We start from the raw sequence: 24802 nt of genomic DNA on the forward strand, positions 1-24802 counted from the left end.
GAAAATAATATTTTTTTATTTTTAAAAATTTATTTTTAATATCATTGTATTAAAAAAATATAAAAATTCAAAAAATAATTTAAAATAAAAAATAAAAAATATTTAAATTTTTATAAAAAAACAAAAATAAATATACTCTAAATTAGGGTTTCATCAGGAACTTTTAAAAAAGTTTAGTGGTACAGTAAAAATAACAAAATCACCCGCCTTTGTCTTTTGCGTTGTGCACGCAAAGTGGGATGCGTTTAGTCTGATGTAATGTTAACACGTAACAATCTCTCGTCATATCAATACGTTAATTTTCCTTCACGGACTTCTCGCTCTCCCCTTTCCTTTTCCTCCTCCTTCAACATAAGCAAGAAAAGAGAGAAAACGATTCAATATCTTTCTGCATTTCAAATCTGGGTTTCCATTTTCAATTTTCATAGCCATCGATGGCGTTTCCTTCAAGAAGAAGTCGCTCTCTTCACACAATCTTCTTTTGCATTTTCTTTCTGACCGGTCTCTCGTTCGCTGAGGAAGCTTCTCACGACGGCGATTCCCCCAAATTCCCTGGCTGCGACCATCCTTACAATTTGGTTCGCTTGCATTATTGATTTCCTCACATTTTCCGAATTCGGTCTCAAATTTGATAAATGCAAATGACAATTTTGGTTATGGAACTTGTTTTTTGACTTAAAATGTTGTAGGTCAAGGTTAAGAACTGGGTTAATGGTGCCGGAGGTGAGACTTTGACCGGGATAACTGCAAGATTTGGAGCTCTTCTTCCAAAAGAGGAGAGAAATGGTGTTAGATTAACGGCTGTTTTCTCTAATCCGTTAAATAGCTGTTCGCCTTCTTCTTCGAAGGTAAGGTTTTTCCGCTGTTCTTTTGCTTATCTGAGTGCTTTCAACCGGGAATAGAAAATGTAGTTGGTGTTGTCATAAGGTTTTGAATAATGAAATTTTGAGGGAGGGAGTGGTGTATTGTCACAATTCTACTGGTCTTCATCCATAAAATTTTCGGAATTATAAAGGATGGTATGGCTATTTTCCTGTTCTGCAGCTATCTGGCTCTGTTGCCATGGCTGTGCGCGGTGACTGTGACTTCACAACAAAGGCTAAAATTGCTCAGTCCGGAGGTGCAGCAGCTCTGTTGGTGATAAATGACAAAGAAGGTTGTAGTTTATTTAGATTGTTGTAATGTGGGGGAGTTGGTCATTTATCCTGCCTTTTGAATTGATTGTAACTTATGTTTCTTTCTGTTTGAATTTATTCTTTTAGAGCTTGCCGAGATGGGTTGTGAAAAGGATAGTTCTGCCCAAGATGTGTCAATCCCTGTTGTACTGATTCCAAAGTCAGGGGGTGAATCTCTAAACAGATCTATTGTGGATGGACAGAAAGGTGACCATTGAGTTCTTAAATTTTTGTCATGATTATGTATGCTTATCTAGCAATGTCTTACACTATGAGACCTTCAAAAGAAGCCAGGATGATTTGTGCTGCATGTAGGCATGAGTTAGATAGGAAAGTGAGGTGATGGGTGAAGATCACTAGTTAGGTAGAAAAAATGGAAATACGGTCATGTTTAGGCTTTGCACTAGAACTGTTATAATGTTTATTTTTGCTGTATATAATGTCAATGATTGTACAGAGGCATAGTTAATAAATTGAATTAAGCATGAAAGCACATTAGTTTTAGCTGTTCTTTGCCCTTCAAAATTTGAAAAACTACATGCAGTCTCTCTTTCTGCCTTCTGCCCCCACCCAAACCCTCACTCAACACAAACACAGCACGTATACCACTCCTAATTCTTATATGGATTTTCATAATACAGTGGAGCTTCTGTTCTATGCACCCGTTCGTCCTCCAATGGATTTGTCAGTGATATTCTTATGGATGATGGCTGTTGGAACAGTTGTCTGTGCTTCACTTTGGTCTGAGATAGCTGCATCTAAGGAGGCTGAGGAGCGTTATAATGAATTGACACCAAAGGTTAACATGCACTCTTATTTGTGTCTTCAAGTCTACACTCAAGTTGTTGGCATCTTTATTCCCTTTCTTTGCTCTTCTTTTCCCTGTCTATGGGATGGGTTTTTAGCTGGATTGCCATTATTACAAAAATAGCTTAAAGCAAATAAATGTCCTGTAACTAGTGCGACCTGGAAAGCCCCTGTTTGTCAGGTGAGAATAAATGGTCGTGATAGACATTTTGGAGTCCATAAATTCTCTTGTAGAGATGTTCTCTTTGCAGACTAAACAGATCAATTCATTTTAAATTCTTCCATCACGCAGTAAGAATATGTGTGTTGTGAATAACATATTGGGGATCTGCTTTTATATTTTAGAAGTCTATATTATCCATCATTCTTCACCTTTCTAGTTTTTTGATATATTTTTCTGTCAAGCTACTTGATACATATTAATTTGGTTTTTCTTATTTTTATGGGACATTTTGATAGTGAACAGTAACACAGTGTTTACTTATTGAATTTAACTTTAGAATGTGTATGGATCATTCATTGGAACAAGTAATTGGGATTTGTTGGACATGCTTCCATTAAAAGATCATTGTTTGGCAACACTTTTGATGAAAATACTTTGATTTGGTGAATCCTAAACAAGAAAGATATGAGATGCTTCTACAAATAGAAGTCTCAGTTGTTCCATTGTTGAATTGAATATAACTGGATGAAATGGGAATCACTCTACAGAACATCCTATTGTAGAACCAATCACATATAGTTTGTTTCACTTCTACAAAGAGAAACACTTCCAGCCAGAATTATTGTATTGATTCTTATTTTTCTGCAGAACCAAATTTCATACCCCCATTTGGTGAACTGAATCTTTTGCTGGTGTAAGCTATGTTCTTCTTTCCTAGCCTAACTCATTTTTTTGCACCCTACGCACACTGTAAACTGGCTTTCGCTGCAAATGGTTTCCCAAACAGTTCTGGTCTGGCTTTGTTGCCAGTCAAGAGATTGGGAAATGAAATTATCACATTTCAGTCCCTTTTTCTTCTTGCACTTTTCATTTGAGTCTTCCAACTTTAATTCTTCTTTTTTTCAGTATTGGAATTATTTAAAAATTCCTAATCAAGTACAATATTGAACAAATATTCTTTAACCAGTGACATGTCAATTGTTATAGATGCTGAGGGGGTATTGTGGAACAATATATTTGATTATAATTTTTTATGTAGTTTAGATAATTAATTAGGATAAATTGAAGTTGAAAGGATCAAATAGAGTTAAGAAAATGTTAAAGGATTAAAGAAGCAGGTACCCCTTAGATTTTCTTAAATGTGTTTTAAGCCATTGAAATTGAAAGCATTGGTACCACTTTATGCTTCGCAAAATATCCCTGAACACCTTAGATACTTATAAATTCACCTATGGGTAGAATGCCACTGAAAGAAAGGCGTATTGGAATGAGAATGAGACATGGGTATTTTCATCACCTGAAGCAAAATCTACATGGACATTTACTTGCCTTTATTTATGTGCTTGATCTCCTTGACATGCATGCACACATGCGCGTGTGTGTATATGTGTCTATGTATGCATGTATATTCCTTTTCATGTTCTTTTTTAAATTCTTCTGTTATTGCTTAATTATGCTTAGTTGAGAAGTATTTGAATATTCCCCCCTTTCATTGGCCAGGAAACTTCCAATGTCTCAGCATTCAAAGACAACGCTGAGAAAGATTTCCTTGATATTGATGTGAAGAGTGCAGTAGTTTTTGTGATAACAGCATCTGCATTTTTGTTGCTACTTTACTTCTTCATGTCAAGCTGGTTTGTCTGGCTGCTGATCGTACTTTTCTGCATTGGTGGTATTGAGGTACAAATTTCCTTATTGGCGAATTGCTAATATTAAAGGATTGAAACAAGTGCTTGTTATATTTGATGAACTCCGACTGAAAATTTGACGAAACTGTAATTTTGAGCTTATTGTTTGGGAATGGTACCATTTTTAAAAGAATAACAGACATAAAGATGTGAATCTGAAGCTGCGCCTGGTCAGTTTAATTCCTGCATGTCATACTTCCACTTCTCCGCCCATGGTTTGAAGAAGTACAATTGCTTTTTCCATTTTCTTGCCGCATTTATAATGTTTCCTTTTTGTTGAAAAATACATATCTTTTCTCTTTTGGGATTTTAGACACTCAGCTGACACATGGCCATTGCATGTTAGAATGCAATGGACACTGATGAAAGTTCTTAGCCATAGTTTGTCTGAATCATTAAGTGCATCTGTTGTTAGGCGTGTTTATTATTTATAGTGTGGAGTCAAGGGTAGTAAAGTAATTTGATACTCTTTTCGTATATATATATGAGATATAAACCAGTGATAGATGTAATGAACTGTCACTTCATTTCAAAATATTTCTTTCTTCTTCTTTCTTCTTTATTTTGTCCTCTCATCTTCCCAACTACCTTCATCTATCTCTAAATAATCTTTGAAAATAACTGCATGTAAACTCACTGAAAACTATTTATTTTGCTAATATTTAGCAGGTACTCTAGGTGGCACGCCTTTAGCAGATATGCAAAGGGATCGAAGTGCTTTGTTATTCTAAACTAGCTGTTTCATTTTGTTATTTGATAGGATGTTGTATTCTCCTTTTGAGTATTAGTTTTCTTTCCTCTAATAAAATCTCCTTCTTTTGTATACAAATTAATTTATACACATTTGTTTTCATTTACTTTTAAAAACATTTTTAATGGGCAGCAACTAATTCTGCATCATGCTTATTGAAGTATTTTCTTTCCTCAGGGGATGCACAATTGCATAACAACAGTTATTTTAAGGTATGCTGGTACTTGATTTCTTGCGTTTCTTAATTTGTGAACCGGTGAGCTTTTGGATTTTATGTTATACACTACATTCATGCTACTCACTTTTCTTATATGTGGAGCAGAATATGCAAAAACTGTGGACGGAAGAAGCTAAATTTACCTCTTCTTGGAGAAACTTCTCTTTTATCACTAACTGTATTATTCTGCTGTGTGGCATTTGCTATTTTCTGGGCTACAAATCGGCAGGCATCGTATTCATGGGCTGGGCAGGATATTCTTGTAAGTTTCATTTATCAATACTTGGAAACAAGGTTAATTTATTGATCAATTGTTATATTGTGTGGAAATAACTTAGTTGTTAAGTTTGACCAGGTCCTAGAAAGACTATCAGGTCATCTCATGCAAGATATAAGTGCATATCTGGTTAATGTGTCTGGTCTATCCTCTGGATTATTTATTTGATGCAATTAAGTTTCATTGCATAAAGCATGTGTGCAAGTTTTTGTTCAGGACTGTTCTTATGCTGTGATGGTTTTAAATATTGATTTCTTGATCATGTAGCCAAAATGACGTGGAGTTGAGATCTTACTCATCATCTTCATGAGGTTTGATTTAGAATCTGTTGTGGTTTCCATTTTGGGATCACTTTTAAACGGATGGTCTCAGGCCCATAAATCTGGAAGCCTCCCTATTTTGTGGCTTTTGGCTTTTTAGTTTTCTTGCTACCAGCATGTGTTCATTTTCAAATAAAAGAACAAGGACATATTCTCTTAATGCTTAGGAACTAGTGGTTTGATGCAATATATTATATATATGACCTGCTGATTTTGTTTGTACATTGTCTAAATCATTTCTACTCTCCTGCTCTACAATAAATAATGACTTCTTTTGTTGTCAGGGCATTTGCTTGATGATAACTGTCTTGCAGGTGGCTCGATTACCTAATATTAAGGTACCTTCGCTCTTATTTTGTCAGCATTCATGGTGTTGTTCATTCATGGCATTTGCTTGACTTTTTTTTCTTTTTCTTTCTTATCTGATATTTCTATGCTGACTCAGGTTGCTACAGTACTTCTTTGTTGTGCATTTGTTTATGACATCTTTTGGGTCTTTCTGTCACCAATAATATTCCATCAGAGTGTTATGATTGCGGTAAGTATTATTGCTGTATACTCAACATTCCTTACCATTGTGTTGTTCATACACATGCTGCATTGCTTTTAGATTGAACATGGAAAGTTTATGACATAGAAAAAGACTGATAGTTGTGCTTATAGTACTTAAAATTATGTTTTTAATAGATGCATGTAAATGAAAGCATAGAGACCAAATGTAGGGAAGTCTCTGTTTGTTGATCCAGTATAAAGAAGATGGAGAGTTTAAAGCTCAGCAATTGTGAATTTTGTAAGATTAGTTGATGTAGAGTTGCAATGTGTAAGGATGATCATTTAATGGACTGTTACTGCACTTAAGTTGCATTATACATAAAAGGAAGTACATATGGATAAAATGATATTTGTGGTGTCATTTAATGGGAGATTATTTAATGCACTGTTACTGCACTTAAGTTGCATCATACAGAAAAGTTCAGGCTGATGAATTGTAAATGACTGTGTTTATGCCAGCAATGCTTAATGGCAGTGACTGTTAGACGTGGTGAAGCAACATATTTATGTAATTGGTGTTACTCAGATGAAAATATTAAATGATTCAAGAAAGGACTAGATAAGAAATGAATCCATTTGATAAAAGTCGGAGGTCGTGCTCAATTTTGTCAAGGAAGAGTTGGTGAAGGAATGTTGAGATACTTTGGTCATTTTACAATATAGGATGGAAGCGAGATTGGATTGAGTTGAATGTATGTAAGAGAATGATAGAGGTAGACCTAAAATGTTCTCACTGGAAGTGGTGGTAATTGATTAGATGTTGGATTAGCTTGCCAAATATTTGGCCTTAAACATGACTAAATGGATTGAGTTCTTAGTTGAATTGAGTTGAGTTGTACTTTGGGGAGACGCAAAATCATGAATGAGTTTATATTAGGATGATGTATAGTTTCTTTCAAAGTATTTTCTGCAGATGGGTATTTTTTTTTTTTTTTGTGTGGATTAACATCTTGGGAATGAGTTAACTTTATTTAGCCAAAAGCTAATGGTTGCTATGGAGGGATCTGCCCTTGGAAAGCACAAGATTTTTTCTATTTTCTTTTGTCACCCCTAAATTTGGCTTTTTTTTTTAGCAGTCTCATCTTTTCTTAGAACTCAATAGTAGAAATTTGCTGCATCTCTTCCTTTTTTATTTTCCTTCAAATTCATACGCCTTTACACCCGTTCTTCTACCATCACTTCCTCTTTCTTGGAGTTGCCTTTGCCTTAAATGCTTAGGAAAGTGAAAGAGAGACTGTTGTTTCCCTGTTCCTTCTCAGCTGTTGTCATTGATCAATAGGTTTTTGAATCTCATACTGCTGCTTTTTAGTCCATTACATGCGAATGGGCCATGGTCCTACATGTCTGTACAACATCTAATGTGACTTACTATAGACAAGTTAAAGAGTGAAAAATGAAGACCATGATTACAGCACTCCGCTAGTCAGTACAACATCTTTGATACACAAAGACATATCAAAGAAGCCCTTCTGATTCTGTAAGAATGTTACTCATGATATTTCTGTTTTGTGCCATTTGCTCTTTGATTCTTTGCTTAATAAATTTTCCATTGATATGAATACATCTTCAACAGTAAAATTGTTTGGAGATCTTGTGATGGCACATAAATGGGAGGGTTTGTTAGAATTTATAACTGGATGAATTTTTGTATTGAGTTACCTTCTCTTTCTTTAGGTTGCTCGAGGTGACAACAGTGGTGGGGAAACTATTCCGATGCTTTTAAGAATCCCTCGATTTGCTGACCCTTGGGGTGGTTATGACATGATTGGATTTGGAGACATTCTTTTTCCTGGCTTGCTTGTATCATTTACTTTCAGGTAGCGTGCTAACTTCACATTAGATTATAAATTGTGCATTAGCATATAGTGATTGCGGAGAAATTTACAGTAGTGAAAGGTGTGCTATCCTCTCGAAAAATGATGTGATAAATTTATTTGACTTTTATTGGAATTCATTTTTTCATTTTCCATATGTATTGCGTTAAATTTTATCTAATTCTTCTAATATCTTTCAAAATTTTCTATAAAGCCTTCTATGGTTGTCATTCAGTGTCTTCTGGATCTTGTGTCATGCAGAGGTCGCAAAAGAGAACCTTTTGTGTATAGAGTACTAATATTTTTGCTATATACTTCCTCTATGGCAATTTCTTATTTTTCCTTCTTGTGGGTGGCCCGTTCTCAATATTCTATATTGCTATGTTTTCTTGTATTTATTAGATGTGGGACTGTTTCTCTGACATACGTGGCATATTTTTTTCTGTTGCTGGTCTCAGATATGACAAAACAAACAAGAAGGGTATAGCAAATGGATATTTTATTTGGTTGACAGTTGGCTATGGAGTCGGTGAGCATTCTTGCAGAATCTTTTCTGTATCTTAATTCAGTTGCAATTATGTCAGTGAATTTCTTTTCTATGCTTTGTTATTTTGGTTAAGGAGTACGCTACACAGCAGGGTAAACTTTCCCTCTTTCCCCTAAATATTTTTCTTATCCCGAGTGCAAATTAGGTTTCAATCCTAGATTTTTTAGGATGGCACCAAGTGATTTATTAGCCAAGCTAGTTGGCACCTTGGTGTAAATGTTTTAAAATTACCAAATAGATAGTCAAAATTCACCACATGTTACCATATTTTGCTGCAATATTTTGTTACTTCTGAGTGGTACAAATTCAGATTCCAGTCCCTTGTCCAAATCAGGTCTTTGCAACAATTCCAAGCACCTGAAGTTTTTGATAATAAGTACTGACATGTGTAGTGTTTTCTTTCCAACTGATTGTGGAAATTCTTTCAACCATCAATCATTAGCTGTGGAAAATTGACCACCGAAATCCACGTGCCTGTAAACAATATACTGTAATTAATCTGTTATTTGTATAGAATTTAACAGAGTTTAAGTTTCTTTGGTTCTCAGTTTGTGTACCTTTCTCTTACTCGTCAAGTGTAGAGTGGGGGGTGGGGATGGAGGAAGGACCTTGGTGTTATGGTATCTGTCTCCTTTGTGACACTGATTTTCCTGTTTCAGGTCTTTTCCTGACGTACCTGGGCTTATATCTAATGAATGGGCATGGTCAACCTGCACTCCTCTATCTTGTTCCTTGTACTCTAGGTAATTGGGTGATTGCATTTTCATTCTGGACATATTTATTCTGATTTGCTCGTCACAAAACTCTACTTCTATTCACTTTGTTATCAGGAACTTGTGTCCTATTGGCTTTAGTGCGAGGAGAGCTGAAAAACCTCTGGAATTATAGTTCTGAAGAAGCTTCATCAAGGGTTTCTTCTGGCGATGCATGAAGCTGCAGACCACTTATTTCTTCATAAGCTGCAAGGGAAATTACTCGTAGAACACCTAAAGCTATACAAGCGGGCTGAACGTCTAACTGCATTTCTTCTTGAAATATTGCATTGTAATTAATTCACGTGTATGTACTTCTACTTTTGTTGCCAGTCTTGATATATTGTAACATTTATGATAAATAAAATCGTAATTAATTTTGTTTACAAAGAGTCAATCTCTCTCTCTCTCTCTCTTTATATTAACACATTAAAATAATTAAAAAATATCTAACATCATTTTTTTTTAAAAAAAAAAACAGGTTGAACCGCTGAAACATGTAAAACTGAACTGTCATTTGATGTGATATGATCCATGTAATCAATTCAGACATCAGGACAGCTTTCCCTACACCAAGAGAATAGTTACGGGAGCCTAGGAATATTCATATGCCAAGAGAATAGTTACGGGAGCCTAGGAATTTTCATATGAAAATAATATTGCAATTCTTGAACGTGATCAATTGCTGTGGCTCCTTGCTTTTTGCAGGATATAGAAAACCTAGAATCGCCAAAAAATAACCAGAAAAGAAGAAAGCAATAACAATTTAAGTTGAAGCAAATCTTTTACTCCGAGCACGAAAAAGCTTGATCCATATTTTCCTGGGTCCTGGAGCACTTGAATTTTCTGCCATAAATTAGTTTCAATCATTGTCCTTGTGTATGTTCAATCTAAGTCGTAGGGGATTGTTTACCAATATTGATTTCACAATAACCATGCACATATATATATATACTCGCAACTATTTTTTTTTTCCTGCCAATAATAGATCCCTTGTTACACCTTGCAGATGACAGGGACCAAGCACGGCAAAGCAGTGGGACTCCATGGATATTAAGCACGAAGCAGTGGATAGCAAGCACGGTGCTGACACAAATTTTCACGATAACATTGGATTAACTTAAGCTTAATACACACTCATCAACTAACAAACAAGAACTCGCAACAAGGAATTACATCAAATCACAATCAGGAGGATAATTAGCTGGAACTTAGCAAGCACGGTACTGACACAAATTTTCACGATAACATTGGATTAACTTAAGCTTAATACACACTCATCAACTAACAAACAAGAACTCGCAACAAGGAATTACATCAAATCACAATCAGGAGGATAATTAGCTGGAACTTAGCAAGCACGGTACTGACACAAATTTTCACGATAACATTGGATTAACTTAAGCTTAATACACACTCATCAACTAACAAACAAGAACTCGCAACAAGGAATTACATCAAATCACAATCAGGAGGATAATTAGCTGGAACTTAGCCAACTTCTAAAGCGCTGATCAAGAGGAGCCTAGAAGGTTAGCTGATTTATTATACTCTTCCTTGATATATGATCTTTCTTTGGCAGACGCTTATCACATGATATATATATGTAGAGGAAAACCCTTGGATCGATTACGATCGGTAGTCTAGCAATCAGCAGTGGTGAGGAAGCTTGCACTTGCCAGGGAGCTGCATTGCAAGTTTTGGGTCGATTCCAAGGGAAGGGAGCAGGTTGGAATTTTTGTAGGAGCAAAGGCAGTTTATGTCAGCATGCGAAAGTGCCGAGCAGCAGTCTGCCGAGGGTGCAGTAGGGTTATGAGGAGTTACAGCAGGCTTGCATGCCATTAGGCCAGCAACAGGCATTTTGCATATGGTACTCTGGGCATTCGCAATATTGCTTGCTATGGCTAGTACTGCAAGCAATAGAGCCACACAAGAGAGCTTTTGGACTTTCTCCATTTCTTGGAATACAAACCAGGCAGAGAGACAGTTGATCTTCTTGTTTATATTCTTTTGTTGCTTCTTGGGGCGGTTTTGGTTCGATTATATATAGGAAAAGAAGAAGGATAGGGATAGGAAATAAGGGTAGCCCGTGAGTTGAACTTGGCAGGTTTCCCTAATCCATCAATCAATACGCTGAATTGAACTGTGGCATCACGGATTGTGAACTTGCGGTGGACAAATGTTTGTTGGATCTGTCTTTCTGTCTGAACATGGGAGCTTGTATATCCTTGGGCCCCACTCTAACCCATAGTAATGCCGTGATTTAGGATGGTAGTTAAAGGGTATTATTTAAACAAATTAATTAACCATGCATGCTTGCATCTCTTTTTCAAGTAGAGCTTAAAAAACAGTTCTTCTCGAAGTGCTCCTCTTTGGAAAAAGGTGAGGTCTCGAGTTCAGCGTTACCTTTGGACAAGCGTGTTTTATTGTTGTTGTTTAGCTTAAAATCTATGTTTACAAAAACGTGATAATTTAATATTACTGGGATCAACTATTTACCAAGTTCACACACACTTGGTAAGTAATCAACCAGGAAAATATTAAGTACATCGAGGCCAATAAAGTTTCTAGGCTTAGCATCATTAAGCTTATCCATAAGCTAACTCAACATTTATCTAGCTTAAATTTATATAGAAATAATAAATATTTTAGATTTTATATCAAATCACAATAATGTACTTGTTTTTTCTCATAATTTTTATCATAAAATACTGAGGTCAGGGATCCTTATCTCTCTATAATCTTGGGTGTATAAAAATCTTTAAAAAAACCTATATTTATCCCTCATTAATAATATATAAGAGATATTTTTTTTAATTAATAATTTATGAGGGATATTTGTCTATCTTTAATGAATGTGTCAAGGATATTTTCCCTCGATAATATTATTAGGATAAGAATCATGGGCTATAAAAACCTCATGAATCCTTTAATAAAAGTAGGTTCATAATCTCAATTTTCAACTATATGTTTATTTTCAGAGTCTATCTATAAGATATCATTGTCTATTATCTAAAAAATATACTTACTTATTAGAGTGTACCCAAATCTATCAAAATAAGATTTTTATAGGTACTAGCTATAGATTATCTTGGCTTCTTAGGCACTAGATGTTGCGATGTCGTGGTCGCACAAATTAATTACCCTAGCTTAAAACACAACACACAAGATAATATAGAGCAAGCAAGGGGTCGATCCCACAAGGAAGATTTAGTTCAGATTTTTATGCTATACGTTATGCAATTGGGGGGTTTTGATTTGTGATGATCTAAACTATGAAAGAAATTAAACTAGCAAACAAAATCAATTGAAATCGAAATTTATCAAGAAAATAAACCTTGGTTGCAAGCACACATCCACTAACGGAAATTGGAACCGATCCTTGAAACAAAACTACAATTTATATTTTGAATTTTTATCTTTTCTTAATGTTGGCTAATTAATGGATCCGCCGTATAACTAACCCTAACCAACAAACAATCACAATGTCCGCATTAATGATTTAGTTCAATGGCAGCCCTAAGAACTAAATATTTGAGTGTTCTCCCTAAGTTTAATAATGTAGTTTCGCCACAATTATCAAGCTTAGTTGCTTCACAAGTTCATACATCACAACTCCGATTTTGATATCAAACTTAGCAATAAATTATTCACAATAATAACTTAGAGTTCCGCTCTAGCAATTATCAACAACAATCATAGAAAATATGCATAGGAAAACAACCATACTTATTCATAATATAAACTGAAAATAAAAGGAAGAATAAATCTCACGGTTCTTGAAATCCGAAGGTTTGTTGTGTCTTTGCAACCAAGAAAAGAGCTTAGCCTTGCATAACCATTGAACAACTACTCTTAAAAAATGAAGAGAGCATGATTTTTTGGGTTTGTAGAGGAGAGAATTTGTGTTTCTTAATTTCTGGCTGCTGCCCCCCTTCTCTCCTCTCTCTCTTTCTTTTTATATGCTAAGAAACCCTAGTTTCTAATTTACAAAGTAGTCCTCCCTTAAGTTGACAATTGACATTTAAGTACTTCAATAACTATTTTCCCTAAAAAAGAGAAATAGCCTTGCATGAAATCTTCAAACTCTGACTTAGAGAAGCTAAATTGCTGATATAAAAACTTGGATGACGGTTTAGAAGCTTCGAAACGTAATTTGGACTCATTTCTTCACGAAACCTGATTGCTGGCAGAATTCAGTTGTTATCTTTGAAAAATCATATCTCCCTCATATGACATCGTTTTTGGATGAAATTTGGAGAGTTTACAGAAATTTGAGTCAGGAATCCAAAAAAATTGAGTTTGAATAAATTGGACTTCTATAACTCCAGATATTGAATTTTGAATAGACAAAGGTCAACAGTGACAGAATGCGAGATTTGACTTTAAAGGATGTGATTTCCATGATCTTCCTATTTTTATTTTTCTTGCATTACATTTCCAGAAAGGTATGGATGTTAGCTTTTTAGTGCCACTGGAATCACTTCATTTCGATCTCTAGAACTCACACTTTGCACAAAACATCAACTGAACGTCAAATCTGCCAATTATCTCCAATTTACTCCTTTTTGCATTTTTCATCCAAAAGTGCCTTCAAAACATAAAATAAAGAATATCAAGGCATTTTAAATATAAAATATGGACAAAACATTAGGTAAATATGGGTGAAATTATCGAATAATATGGTTACATCACTAGACATCGATCAATAACCATTTCAGCTAAGTAGATCAAATTGCTAGAACCAAGATATTAGCCGATTATTCAAACACAATTTTTGCTTTTAAATTACTTGGATTCTTTAGGATATCATCCATGGCGTCGTTTGTGGGAAAAATGATAAAAAACCATCAATTGTTCTTCATGAATTGGTTTTTGACATCCTTATCGCTATTAATGGTAAATAATCAAGATAAACCAAGAATATGATGTGTTATGGATCTCCTTGCGATTGCTGGCACAACTACTTTATCAAAGCATTAACAACTTTTCAACCAAGTTCGACTTCTCATTGAGGTAGTGCTAGCTACATAAAGGAATCGCTAGGCCCATCAAGTCCAATACAATATTTCAGAACCAATATCTATTATGGTTTTCAATGGTCTTTGTGTTAAACTTGTATCATTTTTTAGCACAAGTATACTAGTTAAAAGAAGCTCTGCAAAGCTACATCACTCTAATAAGAGGATAATGTTCATTATTTTGTTCCTATTGATGATACCAATAAAGTTCATCAACATAAAAGACTACTTTAATAAGAAAAAATGTTTTAAATTAACTTGAAAGACATGATTTATCATGGATATTTGATGTGCACTGTTTGTAAGAGAATTAAAAGGCTATGCACCTTTTTTATTACTCTAAGTTAGAATATGATTTTTTTTTATTTTTCTTGGGGACTTGGGGAGACAAGCAAATTTCGGGCTACATATTTGTTGACTTTATGAATGTCATCAAAACCTCAAGATCTCGAAAGCTTTTTACAAGTGCAAATGAAGTGGTGGTTCAAACAATAAAACTTGTGAAGTCTTTTTAACAACAATCCAAAAGACATCTACTGAAAAATATTATTTTCTCATCACCTATAAAACTAAGAACATGATCTCAACAAAAACTAGATACCTAAATTATCGAGTTGATTATACCTCAAAGGGCAATAAAAATATATCATAGTCAATGACTAAGAATATTAATTTTTTATGCATGGATTAAGTTGTTCAAAATAATGATGTTTTCATTGTTTTTCAAGTGATACTTAAGGGCACTTGCCCCATAAATCTTCCAAAGATGAGATGAAGTCAGTTTTCCTAGTGTAATTGCACAATTTATCTTGGAAGGGATCAACTCAGTCTTTCTAGTACAATTACAAAACTTACCTTGAAAGGAATCAACATGGTTTCCTTAGTGCGATTGCACAAATCTTAGAGGATGAGATTGACATGATATTTCCTTAGGAAAATAACCTCATAACTTTTTCAAGGATAAAATGAACTTAGTCTCTGTAATGTGATTCTATAATTTACGTTGAAAGGGATTAACTTAGTCTTTTTAACTAGTGGGATTGCACATCTTATCTTGAAAGCGATTGATATAATCTCTTTAATGCAATTAAACAACTCTTTGAAGACAGGATTGACATGACATCTCCCAGGGCAATGAACCCATAACTTTATAGGATTTGACTTCATACCTATAATGTAATAAAACCAATCTCCATACGATTCTAGGGGCATCTTAACGATCCATTGGGAATATAAAGCTATACCTACAACCTTGATTTCTTCTCGATTTCAAGCAATGGGTAAATCTTACAAAGGTTAGGAAAAATTCAAAGCTTGATTCTTTAAAAAATTTGATAAATATTTATCTAAGTATGAGTGTTAGACTCATACAAATTTCCAATAATTTTCTTTGGACCCTTTATGAAGTTTTTTACTATAAGTATTGGATCTATATAGACTACACAAGTCAATGCAAAAATAAAATAATTAAATTTATAAAATAAAAATTTTCATATAGATAAACCTTATAAAACCGAGGTTGTTTACATAGTTAAGGGGAGAAGAGAGCGGAGGCTTAAATATCTATCTCACGCTTCTCAACTAGATATTCTTTATGTTATGTAACTATAGCCCTAATAGGGAACTTATATATAAAATCAAGCATCAGGATTGGATGGAAGGCAACAATGAATTCCATATACATTTCTTTTTATTGATTAATGAAATACAAGTTGGGCATGACATAAAAGATCATGTCCTAAATTGTCTTAGACAAAGTTGCAGACCTTCTAAAAAATTCTTGGAACTTTTCAAAAAAGTTCCTTAAAGCCTTTAGTTGTGCTCGAGAACTCCGGCCTTATTATCTGACAGCAAGAAGCTTAGCCTTTGGGCTGTCTTGTGTGGCACTCGCCTTAAGGATCTTCTATTTTAGGGTATCCATCCAATTATAAAAAACTTGATTTTTTTTAGTGGAGCCCAATTGAAGAATAAAGCCTTGCATATTTTTCTTTAGCGATGTATAGGCCACCTTGAAGCTCCTCGGTTTAACTTCCATAAAAATTTTCTCCATCCTTAACCATTAAAGAGATACCTCACTAAGGACAAGTTAGCAAAAACATCCTTAAATTTAGCTTTCTGATGAACAACTTAGTTAAAGGGCTCAACTATTGTAGCTTTTAATTTACAGATAAAGTTGAAAATCAAGGTAGAAGGAATGTCACCACACGAGCCTCTATATTTAAGGTTGGAACACTAGTCTCCACAGGAGCAGAGACCCTCTTTCTTTTAAAACGAGTAACAATGCCTACATTCACTTTAAAAGTATTAGATCTGTTTGACCCCCAATTAAAGGAGTATGGTTACCCCAACTTTTATTTTTATTGGAGTCCTAATTCCCGCCATTATATCCTCAGTGACAAGGAGCTCATTTATAATGATAGTGTCACCCTCCATCTCTTTTCTAGCCTTGCCTCTACTTAAGTTAAGAGACATAGGTCATCTCCATGAAATCTTTTCTAAAGACCTTGTTAAAGTTTTTCCTTCTTCTTCAGCTATCAATTTTACATAAAAATAAAGTCAATAGTGAACTTAGATGTATAAAGAAAAACAAAGGGTAAGGAAACTGCATACTTTGTGGTAAATTTGTTTGACCCCCTAGGTAGGAGAGTATAATTACCCTTATCTCCTGTTTCTACAAAAGTCATGGTTCCTACCATTATGTCCTTAAGGATAGGGAGTTTATATATAATGATAGGGTTACCCTCCATCTCTTATCTAGCCTTGCCTCTACTCAAGTTAAGAGATGAAGACCCTTTTCGTGAACTCTCCTCTATAGACCTTGCTGGAGTTTCTCTTTCTTCTTCAGATGTCAATCATGTACAAAAACAAAGTCAATAGTGAACTTAAATGAACAAAGAAAAAAAAGGGTAAGGAAGTTTTATACTTTGCAACATGACCTATAATGCCCTCTAGACACCCTATTGACTCCGTACTTGATTGAGGCTGATGTTAATGCATCACATATTTTCTCTTTATCTGAATTTAGATAAAGTTTACTATTAATATCAGGGGGAGGTACCCTCTAATAGTGAGAACAACCTTAAATTTATTACATCCTACCTTTAAGGCTGACTAACCCATTATATCTTATTATCAACCACCTTTATTTTCATTTCTTGATATAGACAAGCTTTTCCTAGAGGTTTGCCTTCATGACTCATGTGGCTCTGTTAGCAAAGGTAAAGAACTCTATATCCTCTACACCTAGAGTGTTAAAGGCATCATTTTTGGGGGCCTGAGGTAGCATTTCTCTCCCTTGAGGTTCCCTGGTAATAACAAGGGAAAAAAAATATCTTCTAGGGAGAATTGATCTCCCTTTATTAGAGGTGGATACCGGGATTCCACCTTTTTTAGTTCTGGGGCCCATTCTAATGGACCTTTATCACCCACTACTTCCTCTAATTTCAGGTTGAAACTTTAATCCTCATTAGTAGCAGCAAAACCCCTTCTTTGAGGGATATATTTGACTCATTTTAGGTTTATTTTTCTCATTAAAGTAAAGAGGGAAGAAGAAGTTTTTGGTGGCAAATACCTAAAATAATGGTTTTCTTATCAAATTATAGCAAAATTGACTCAAGTTTTTCTCTCAACAAAACTATTATTTTTAGAAATTATACAGGGTGAAAGTAAAAAGAAAGATAGAAGTAAGAACAACTAGGGTTATAAAGAAAACAACTTTTCACTTTCATAGTTGTCTAATTGACATTTCATGTGATCTCAAATATATAGAAGTCTATTCAATTGTTGCATTGAATGTACATTGTCATTTTGTTTTCCAAAGGACACCTTTTTTTTTTTTTTATAAAGATCAGCCACCTAGTCATTTCCTTTAAATAAAGATGAGACGCGTGGTAAAAAAGAATCATAATAATTCTGCAAAGACAAACTTCATAGGGAAGGTAAATAATCTCTCATTAATGGGATAATCAACTCTCAAGTGAAAAGATTTTCATTAAAATTAATAACCTTTCAAACTCTTTGCATAATAAACATGTCCAAATTTAAGGGGCTACTAATAAATTAAAGTGTTTTATACATGCTGTTTAGCTTAAAATTTATGTTTAAAAGGACCAAAGACAAGGTAATAACCCAATATCCCTGAATTTAGTTGCATGTTGAGCTCAAATATATGTGAATCTAGCAAGCTGTTATACTCAACATCCTAAGACTTAGCTACTTGCTCAGACCAAATACACGTGAACTTGACAAGTTGCTAGACCCAACATTTTAGGGCTCAGCATCTCTTCGAGACCAAATGGATATATAACTAATGATCTTTCTAAGTCTTATTTCTCTCTTTCTCTCTCTCTAAGAAAAATAGATCAAATTGCTAGAGTTCAAAAATTAACTAATTATCTAAGATATAAACTTTATTTCTAAAGCTATTTGGATTTTTAAGAGTACTATCCTTGGTAATAAAAGATCCAACCATACTCTGTCTTTTTTTATTTTTGGATAATTAGAAGAGAAATAATGATAAATTTAATAATATATATATATATATATATATATATATATGTGGCATTCTTAGTTTTAATTTTAGTTTTCGACAAAAAAATGAAATCAACGTGTGGCATTCTTACAGAGGCACCGGTACATATTACAATGCCTTTTTGATACAACATTTATTTATTTTTGAAACAACCAAATTATTCGAGAAATTAAGTGATCATGTAACAAATGGAAGGAATTAATTTTGAATAATGATTGAGTTCCATAAATAGCCAATTAAAGTATAGCTAAATCCGGTTATAAAATGGGACTCAGTGTATGCAAACGCACCTCCATTTGGCAAGGTTGTTGTCCTCGCTAAATCAACCATAATCATTTAAACAAATATCTAACGTTATATATAAATATATTAAACAAAATAGTGAATTAAATTATTATATATTATTTAGGTTTGTCGAGAAGTTATAGAAAATTATGTTCAATGAATTAAGATAATTAAGGAAATGACGTGTCTTATTAAAAATGTAAATAGATCTAATTCTTATTTATTAAAAATTTAATACACTGAGAAATTTTTAAAAGAGATGTTAAAAAAATATTTTAATTGAAAATATAATTTTTATGAAAAAATACAGAAGATTTTATTTAATGAGTTGAGAATATTAATAAAATGATGTAACTTGTTAAAAATGATAAATGAAACTAATTTCTATTTATTAAAAAAATTAAACATTGCTTGTTAAGGAAACCGTAAGAAGAATATATTTCATGAATTGAGACCATTAATGAGGTGTCTTATTAAAAAAAAAAGGATTGAGTTAAAATCATTAATGACATGTCTTATATATTAAAAAGAAAGAGATAAATGAAACTCATTACTATTTATTAAAAGTAAATACTTATTTTTTATAAGAATATTGTTATTAAATTCATATCAATTTTAGAGATTAATCTAAGAAATCTATGATTTAAGTTAAGTTGATCTAATAAATCTATAGTTTAAGTTAAGTTTTTAGTTAAAGTAGACAATACAATAACTTAACCAAACCCATTCAACATAGCTGAGTTTTTAATGATTTGATTAACTCAGTTAAACCCAATTCAAATTTAGTTAATTTAATGTTAAAATAATAATAATAAAATATTATCATTTTAATAAAAATAGTTGATTTAATAACATGAAAGGCTGATTTGATACCCTAATTTTTTTTAAATAAGTTTTAAATTTATGATAAATTATCAACAAAACATATATATTTTAACTAATATCAGGATTTAAAAACCTATGTAATTTAATTTGGAGGTAGAAAACTCCTATAATAACTCTAGTTTTAAAGTATTCACATCTTAAATAAGAAGTTAAAATACTCACTGTTTAGGGATATCAACACTGATTCGGCCTGACGTAATATTTTCAAATATTCGAGTGGATTGGATGTGTATATATGACGGGTTGGACCTAATAAGAAAAATGGTTTTTTTTTTTAGCCCAAGAAATTATACGGTAATCTGATGAATCTAGAAAACCCATAGACTAATATTCTCATTGAAGATATATATCCAAAATCGTGTTACGCTTAAATTTTTTATTTAATTATATGGTAAATATTTTTTTTTAAGAAAATGTAATAATTTAATTTTCACTAAAAGAAATAATATATTAGCATGATCCCTTGTTTTCGTATTATCTTTTATCCATAAAGAAATATAATTCTTTTGTTATATCTTATTTATTTAATAAAAAGAAATAGCAATAAAAAATATAAAATAAATCAGATAATCTGAAATAAGGATAAAAAACCTCTCTATTTTTTATAATTTTTTTTCACTAAAATATTTGTTTCTTACACAACACCTCATAATAATAATAATAATAGCAATTTTTAATTAAAACACGTATTCTAACAATTTAGACACAAATGTATTAGAAAACAAATAAGAGTAATACATTGTTTGTGTACAGTCACAAAAAATATTTTTGATAGTGTTATAAAACTTGACCTAACTTGATGGGTTAACTTGCAGGCCTTTAGACCAGGATTCTTTTTTTACCCGATTTTCTAACTAAGTTAAATAAAAGTTGATTTGATATGATCCGATTTACTTGAAAAGTTCAAACATGACCCTTTCATAACTCAATTTAATTTTAAAAAATACTTTTAAGATAATATCATTTTAATATTTTTTTTATATAGCAAAGCGATGATGTTTTGGATTGATCAAAGTCAATTCATCAAATTCACAAAATAGGTTATGGATTTGATTGTGTTTAATAACTTTATTTATTGAAATCTATTTCTTATTTAATCATACGACAATAAAAATAGATATACACAAAAAATCAAACAAATGTTTTTTTAATAAAAATTATAAAGGGTTGTATTAAAAAAACATTTGTTTGTGTCATAAAAAGAATGTTACAACACTGCTTGAAAATTAAGTAAAAGTTAAATAATATTTAATAAAATAAAATTATATATATAGCAATATATAGTAGTAAAGATGGAAATTACAACATTAGAGCAGTTTAATAATACACATACACACAAAAAATAGATATACAGAAAAAATCAACCAAATATTTTTTAATAAAAAATTATAAAGGGTTGTATAAAAAAAACATTTGTTTATGTCATAAAAAGAATGTTACAACAATGCTTGAAAATTAAGTAAAAGTTAAATAATATTTAATAAAATAAAATTATATATATAACAATATATAATAGTAAAGATGGAGATTGCAACATTAGAGCATGTATATATATATATATATATATATATATATATTTCATAATATTATTGTTGTGTTTATACAATAACAAAAAAAAAAACCTAAGAGGATCCCGTTTCCAAAAAAATAAAATTATTATGGGTTTTGTGCTTTCTATAACAAACATGTGTTTGCAAACATTTAATAAGAATATTAATAAATTCACTAAATTTATTTTATCAATTTATATGACATATCAATAATTTTATATAAAAGAACAAGCTTTATAGAAACTTTTGATGGAAGATAATACCTTAAATACGTTTAAGAAGCTACATTATAATACTCTTAAATTGTTTAACTAATCATCATACACTTATTTAATACATATATATTTCTATAATATTTTTAATATGCTTTTTTTTCTCATTTCCTAACATGTTACTACTAGAAATTCGCTAAATAGCAACGGATTTACCGATGAAATAATTCTGTCGGTAATTTGAGGTTGAAATTACCGATAGTTATATTCCGTTCGTAATTCAGTCAGTAATCACTGATGTAAATTTTTCGTTGGTAGTTACCGACTAAATTACGGACGGAAACATCACCGTCGTAAAAAAAAAAAGGGTAGCTGACATGGAGGTTTTGGCGGGTTATTTTTTCAGACGGAATCACCGACGGATTCAAAAAGACAGGCCATACAACGACCGTCATTTATATTGCCGACGAATTCACCGACGGATTTGAAATGGCAGATTCGTACGATGATGTGTCGATTGTGCTATCAGAATCATCGACGGTTTCACCGATGGAAAATCCATCGGTGAAACCGTTGGGAAAAGTTAATATATGTTCACCTGCCGACCCTCTCCTCCCCTATTTCTCCTTCTTCTTCTTAATCCCAACTCTCCCCAACTGCAACCAGCCCCCCATCCCCCCCAAACAAAAATCTCCCTTATATCAGCAAATCAAGTTATATTTCTTGAAGTTTTGTGGTCACAACATCCGTGTTCTGATTTACCAACGGATTTTATCAATTTTTGTAAGTAATTCTTTCTTTTTAAATCTTAACATTTAATTAAATGTCAATTTTATTGTTTTTTTAGTATATGTATTTTGTTAGTAAATGTACATGTTTTATTGTTATTTGTCAAACAAACTTATAGTATATGAATGTATAATTCTATACCTGTTATGGTTTGTTTTAGATTTTGTAAGATTGTATTTGTTTGTAAATTGTTAAAACTTTATGGAACTACCGAAGTAAATGTGCTGTTTTGAAATAATTAATAGCTTACTTATTGGGTCCGTTTAAAGTTTTGTCAATGGTATTGCGGAGTGGTAATTTCTCTGTAAATTTATATATTTTAATTTGTATGGACGTTGATAAATGATAATGAATTTTTAATATTTATGAGAAGTTGTGATTGGTTTGTTGGATAATCTCGAGGTAAAGTAATATTTTTGCAAGTTTATTTACGTAACTTAGTTAATTAATATATTATGTCATCATAATTTTATAGAGGTTCGATATAAATCATGGATGATCGTTCATGGATGTATCGAGATTCACCCCAAGGATTGCGGAGGATGGATTATTGTAACGGGGTTTAGGGTTTTATTAATTTTGCAACATCTATTCCTAGAAATTTTACTGGAGGCGGTATTAGGTGTCCATGCAGGAAGTGTCAAAATAAAAAGTATTTGCATCCAGATGTTGTAATGATGCATCTTCTACACAAAGGGTTTATGGAGAATTACCAGTGTTGGTATGCATATGGAGAAGTATATGTTAGTGAGAGGAGAATGGAAAAAATGGTGGTTGGGTCTACTTCTAGTGCTAGCAACGAGAATGACAACACTAATTCTTACAGAAACATGGTTATGGATGCAATGAGAATGAATCAAGGTAATGTCAGTCAATGTCCAATCGTAGAAGAAGAACCCAATATAGATGCAGCTAGGTTTTTTGATTTGTTGAAAGATTCTGACGAACCATTATGGGATGGCTGCACGAACCATAGTAAATTATCGGCCGTAGCACAGGTGTTCACCATCAAGTCAGAGCACGAGTTGAGTGAGGCCAGGTATGACAAGATTATTGAATGGGCAAGAAGCATTTTACCTGAAGAGAACAGGCTGAAAGAGAACTTCTATACTGCGAAGTCCATGATGAAAACCCTTGGTTTAGGATACCAGAAAATTAACATGTGCCCTAACTTCTGCATGTTATACTACCTTGAAAATGCTGAGATGACCGAGTGCATGACATGCGGGCATTCCCGTTATAAACCTAGAACTAGTAGGGGAAAGACTCTAGTGGCATATAAAAAACTTAGATACTTCCTGATCACACCTAGACTGTAGAGGTTATTCATGTCACCAAGGATTGTGATTGATAGTTAAAAGTGTATTTTTATCAAGGTTTTATATCATCATTCTGCACTTGAAGTATCAATAACTCCTTAACTAAAGCATGTTTTATAATAATATATCTAATAATATAAGATACATTTAATTTATGGTAAATATTCATTTTAAATGCAGGCCTATCACATAAATGAAAAGATTGATTGATGAATTTAAGAACTGAAATTGGAAGGACAAAGAGATGACCAAACTTAGAAAAGAGATGTTAGTGCAGTCCAAACCGGAACACTATTCAGTAATTAGATCATATCTAGAGTTGTAGATCTTAGATTTAGGTCTACTTTATATGGATGGAAATGTAAGACATAGGCCTACAACTTTCATATGGAGCCCAAGATCTAAAAAGGCCATTTTCAAGTCCAAATTATAGCAACAACAAAGAAGCCCGAATCTGTCCTCCAGCCCAAGCACTGTTCAGTATTTTAGCCATATCTGGAGTTCTAGAAGTCGAAATGAGCTGAATTTTTTACACAAGAAAGTTGAGATAATTTCCTACAACTTTCATGTTAGTGGCTCCAATTTTGACGTTATCAATGACGTTTTGGGCAAACAAGAGAAGATAAGGATTGTCACCAAGTCAAGAGTTGGTCACCCACTCATCAATTAGTCATCAAATCAATAGTTCCCAATTTTGGCCTATAAAAGGAGGCATTTGCCATGCATTTAGGCATCTTGGTTTCCAGATCAAGATCATGCTCTTCCTTTCTCTCTTTGTATTTTTTGTAATGTTTATGCTTTGCTTTCATTAATATTAAGTTTATGCCTTTCATTTCCTTTCCTTTACTTAGTTAACTTTTATCTTATTTATGTTCTTATTTTGTTTATTTATTTTTCTTTCTTTTATTATGTCTAGCTAAGTTTATTATGTCAAGGTGAAAAGGTTACACTAATGGTGTAAGAATAAGTATAATGTAAACTTAATATGGACTTTAATGTTTGATACTAACATGTTTTATATTTGTTATCTTGTTCACTCTTTAATACTTTGCTTGTTAAATGACTAATCTTGATTTATGTTGTATAACACTTGGTACAACAAATGCTTGGCACTTTCATAGCCCATAATGTATGGTATAACCGACAC

The 24802-nt window shown here is 32.7% G+C and overlaps 1 protein-coding gene across 2 annotated transcripts; it reads left to right on the plus strand.

The window, feature by feature from the left end:
* Window positions 1-283: 283 nt before the first annotated feature.
* LOC105107678 (signal peptide peptidase-like 3) lies at window positions 284-9460 on the plus strand. 2 transcript variants are annotated; one of them, XM_011001693.1, is made up of 14 exons: window positions 284-578; window positions 690-848; window positions 1045-1156; window positions 1263-1382; window positions 1817-1974; window positions 3646-3825; window positions 4762-4796; window positions 4907-5063; window positions 5683-5736; window positions 5844-5936; window positions 7625-7767; window positions 8223-8293; window positions 8971-9054; window positions 9142-9460. In XM_011001693.1, the coding sequence occupies exons 1-14, from the start codon at window positions 435-437 to the stop codon at window positions 9240-9242; spliced, it is 1611 nt and encodes a 536-aa protein (XP_010999995.1). In that variant the 5' UTR covers window positions 284-434; the 3' UTR covers window positions 9243-9460. The 2 variants fall into 2 exon arrangements, with proteins under 2 accessions (XP_010999995.1, XP_010999996.1); XM_011001694.1 differs by having other exon boundaries at window positions 1817-1943; window positions 3642-3825.
* Window positions 9461-24802: the final 15342 nt, after the last annotated feature.

Source organism: Populus euphratica, unplaced genomic scaffold (assembly GCF_000495115.2).
Source record: "Populus euphratica unplaced genomic scaffold, PopEup_1.0 scaffold170.1, whole genome shotgun sequence".
In the NCBI taxonomy this organism is placed as follows: domain Eukaryota; kingdom Viridiplantae; phylum Streptophyta; class Magnoliopsida; order Malpighiales; family Salicaceae; genus Populus; species Populus euphratica.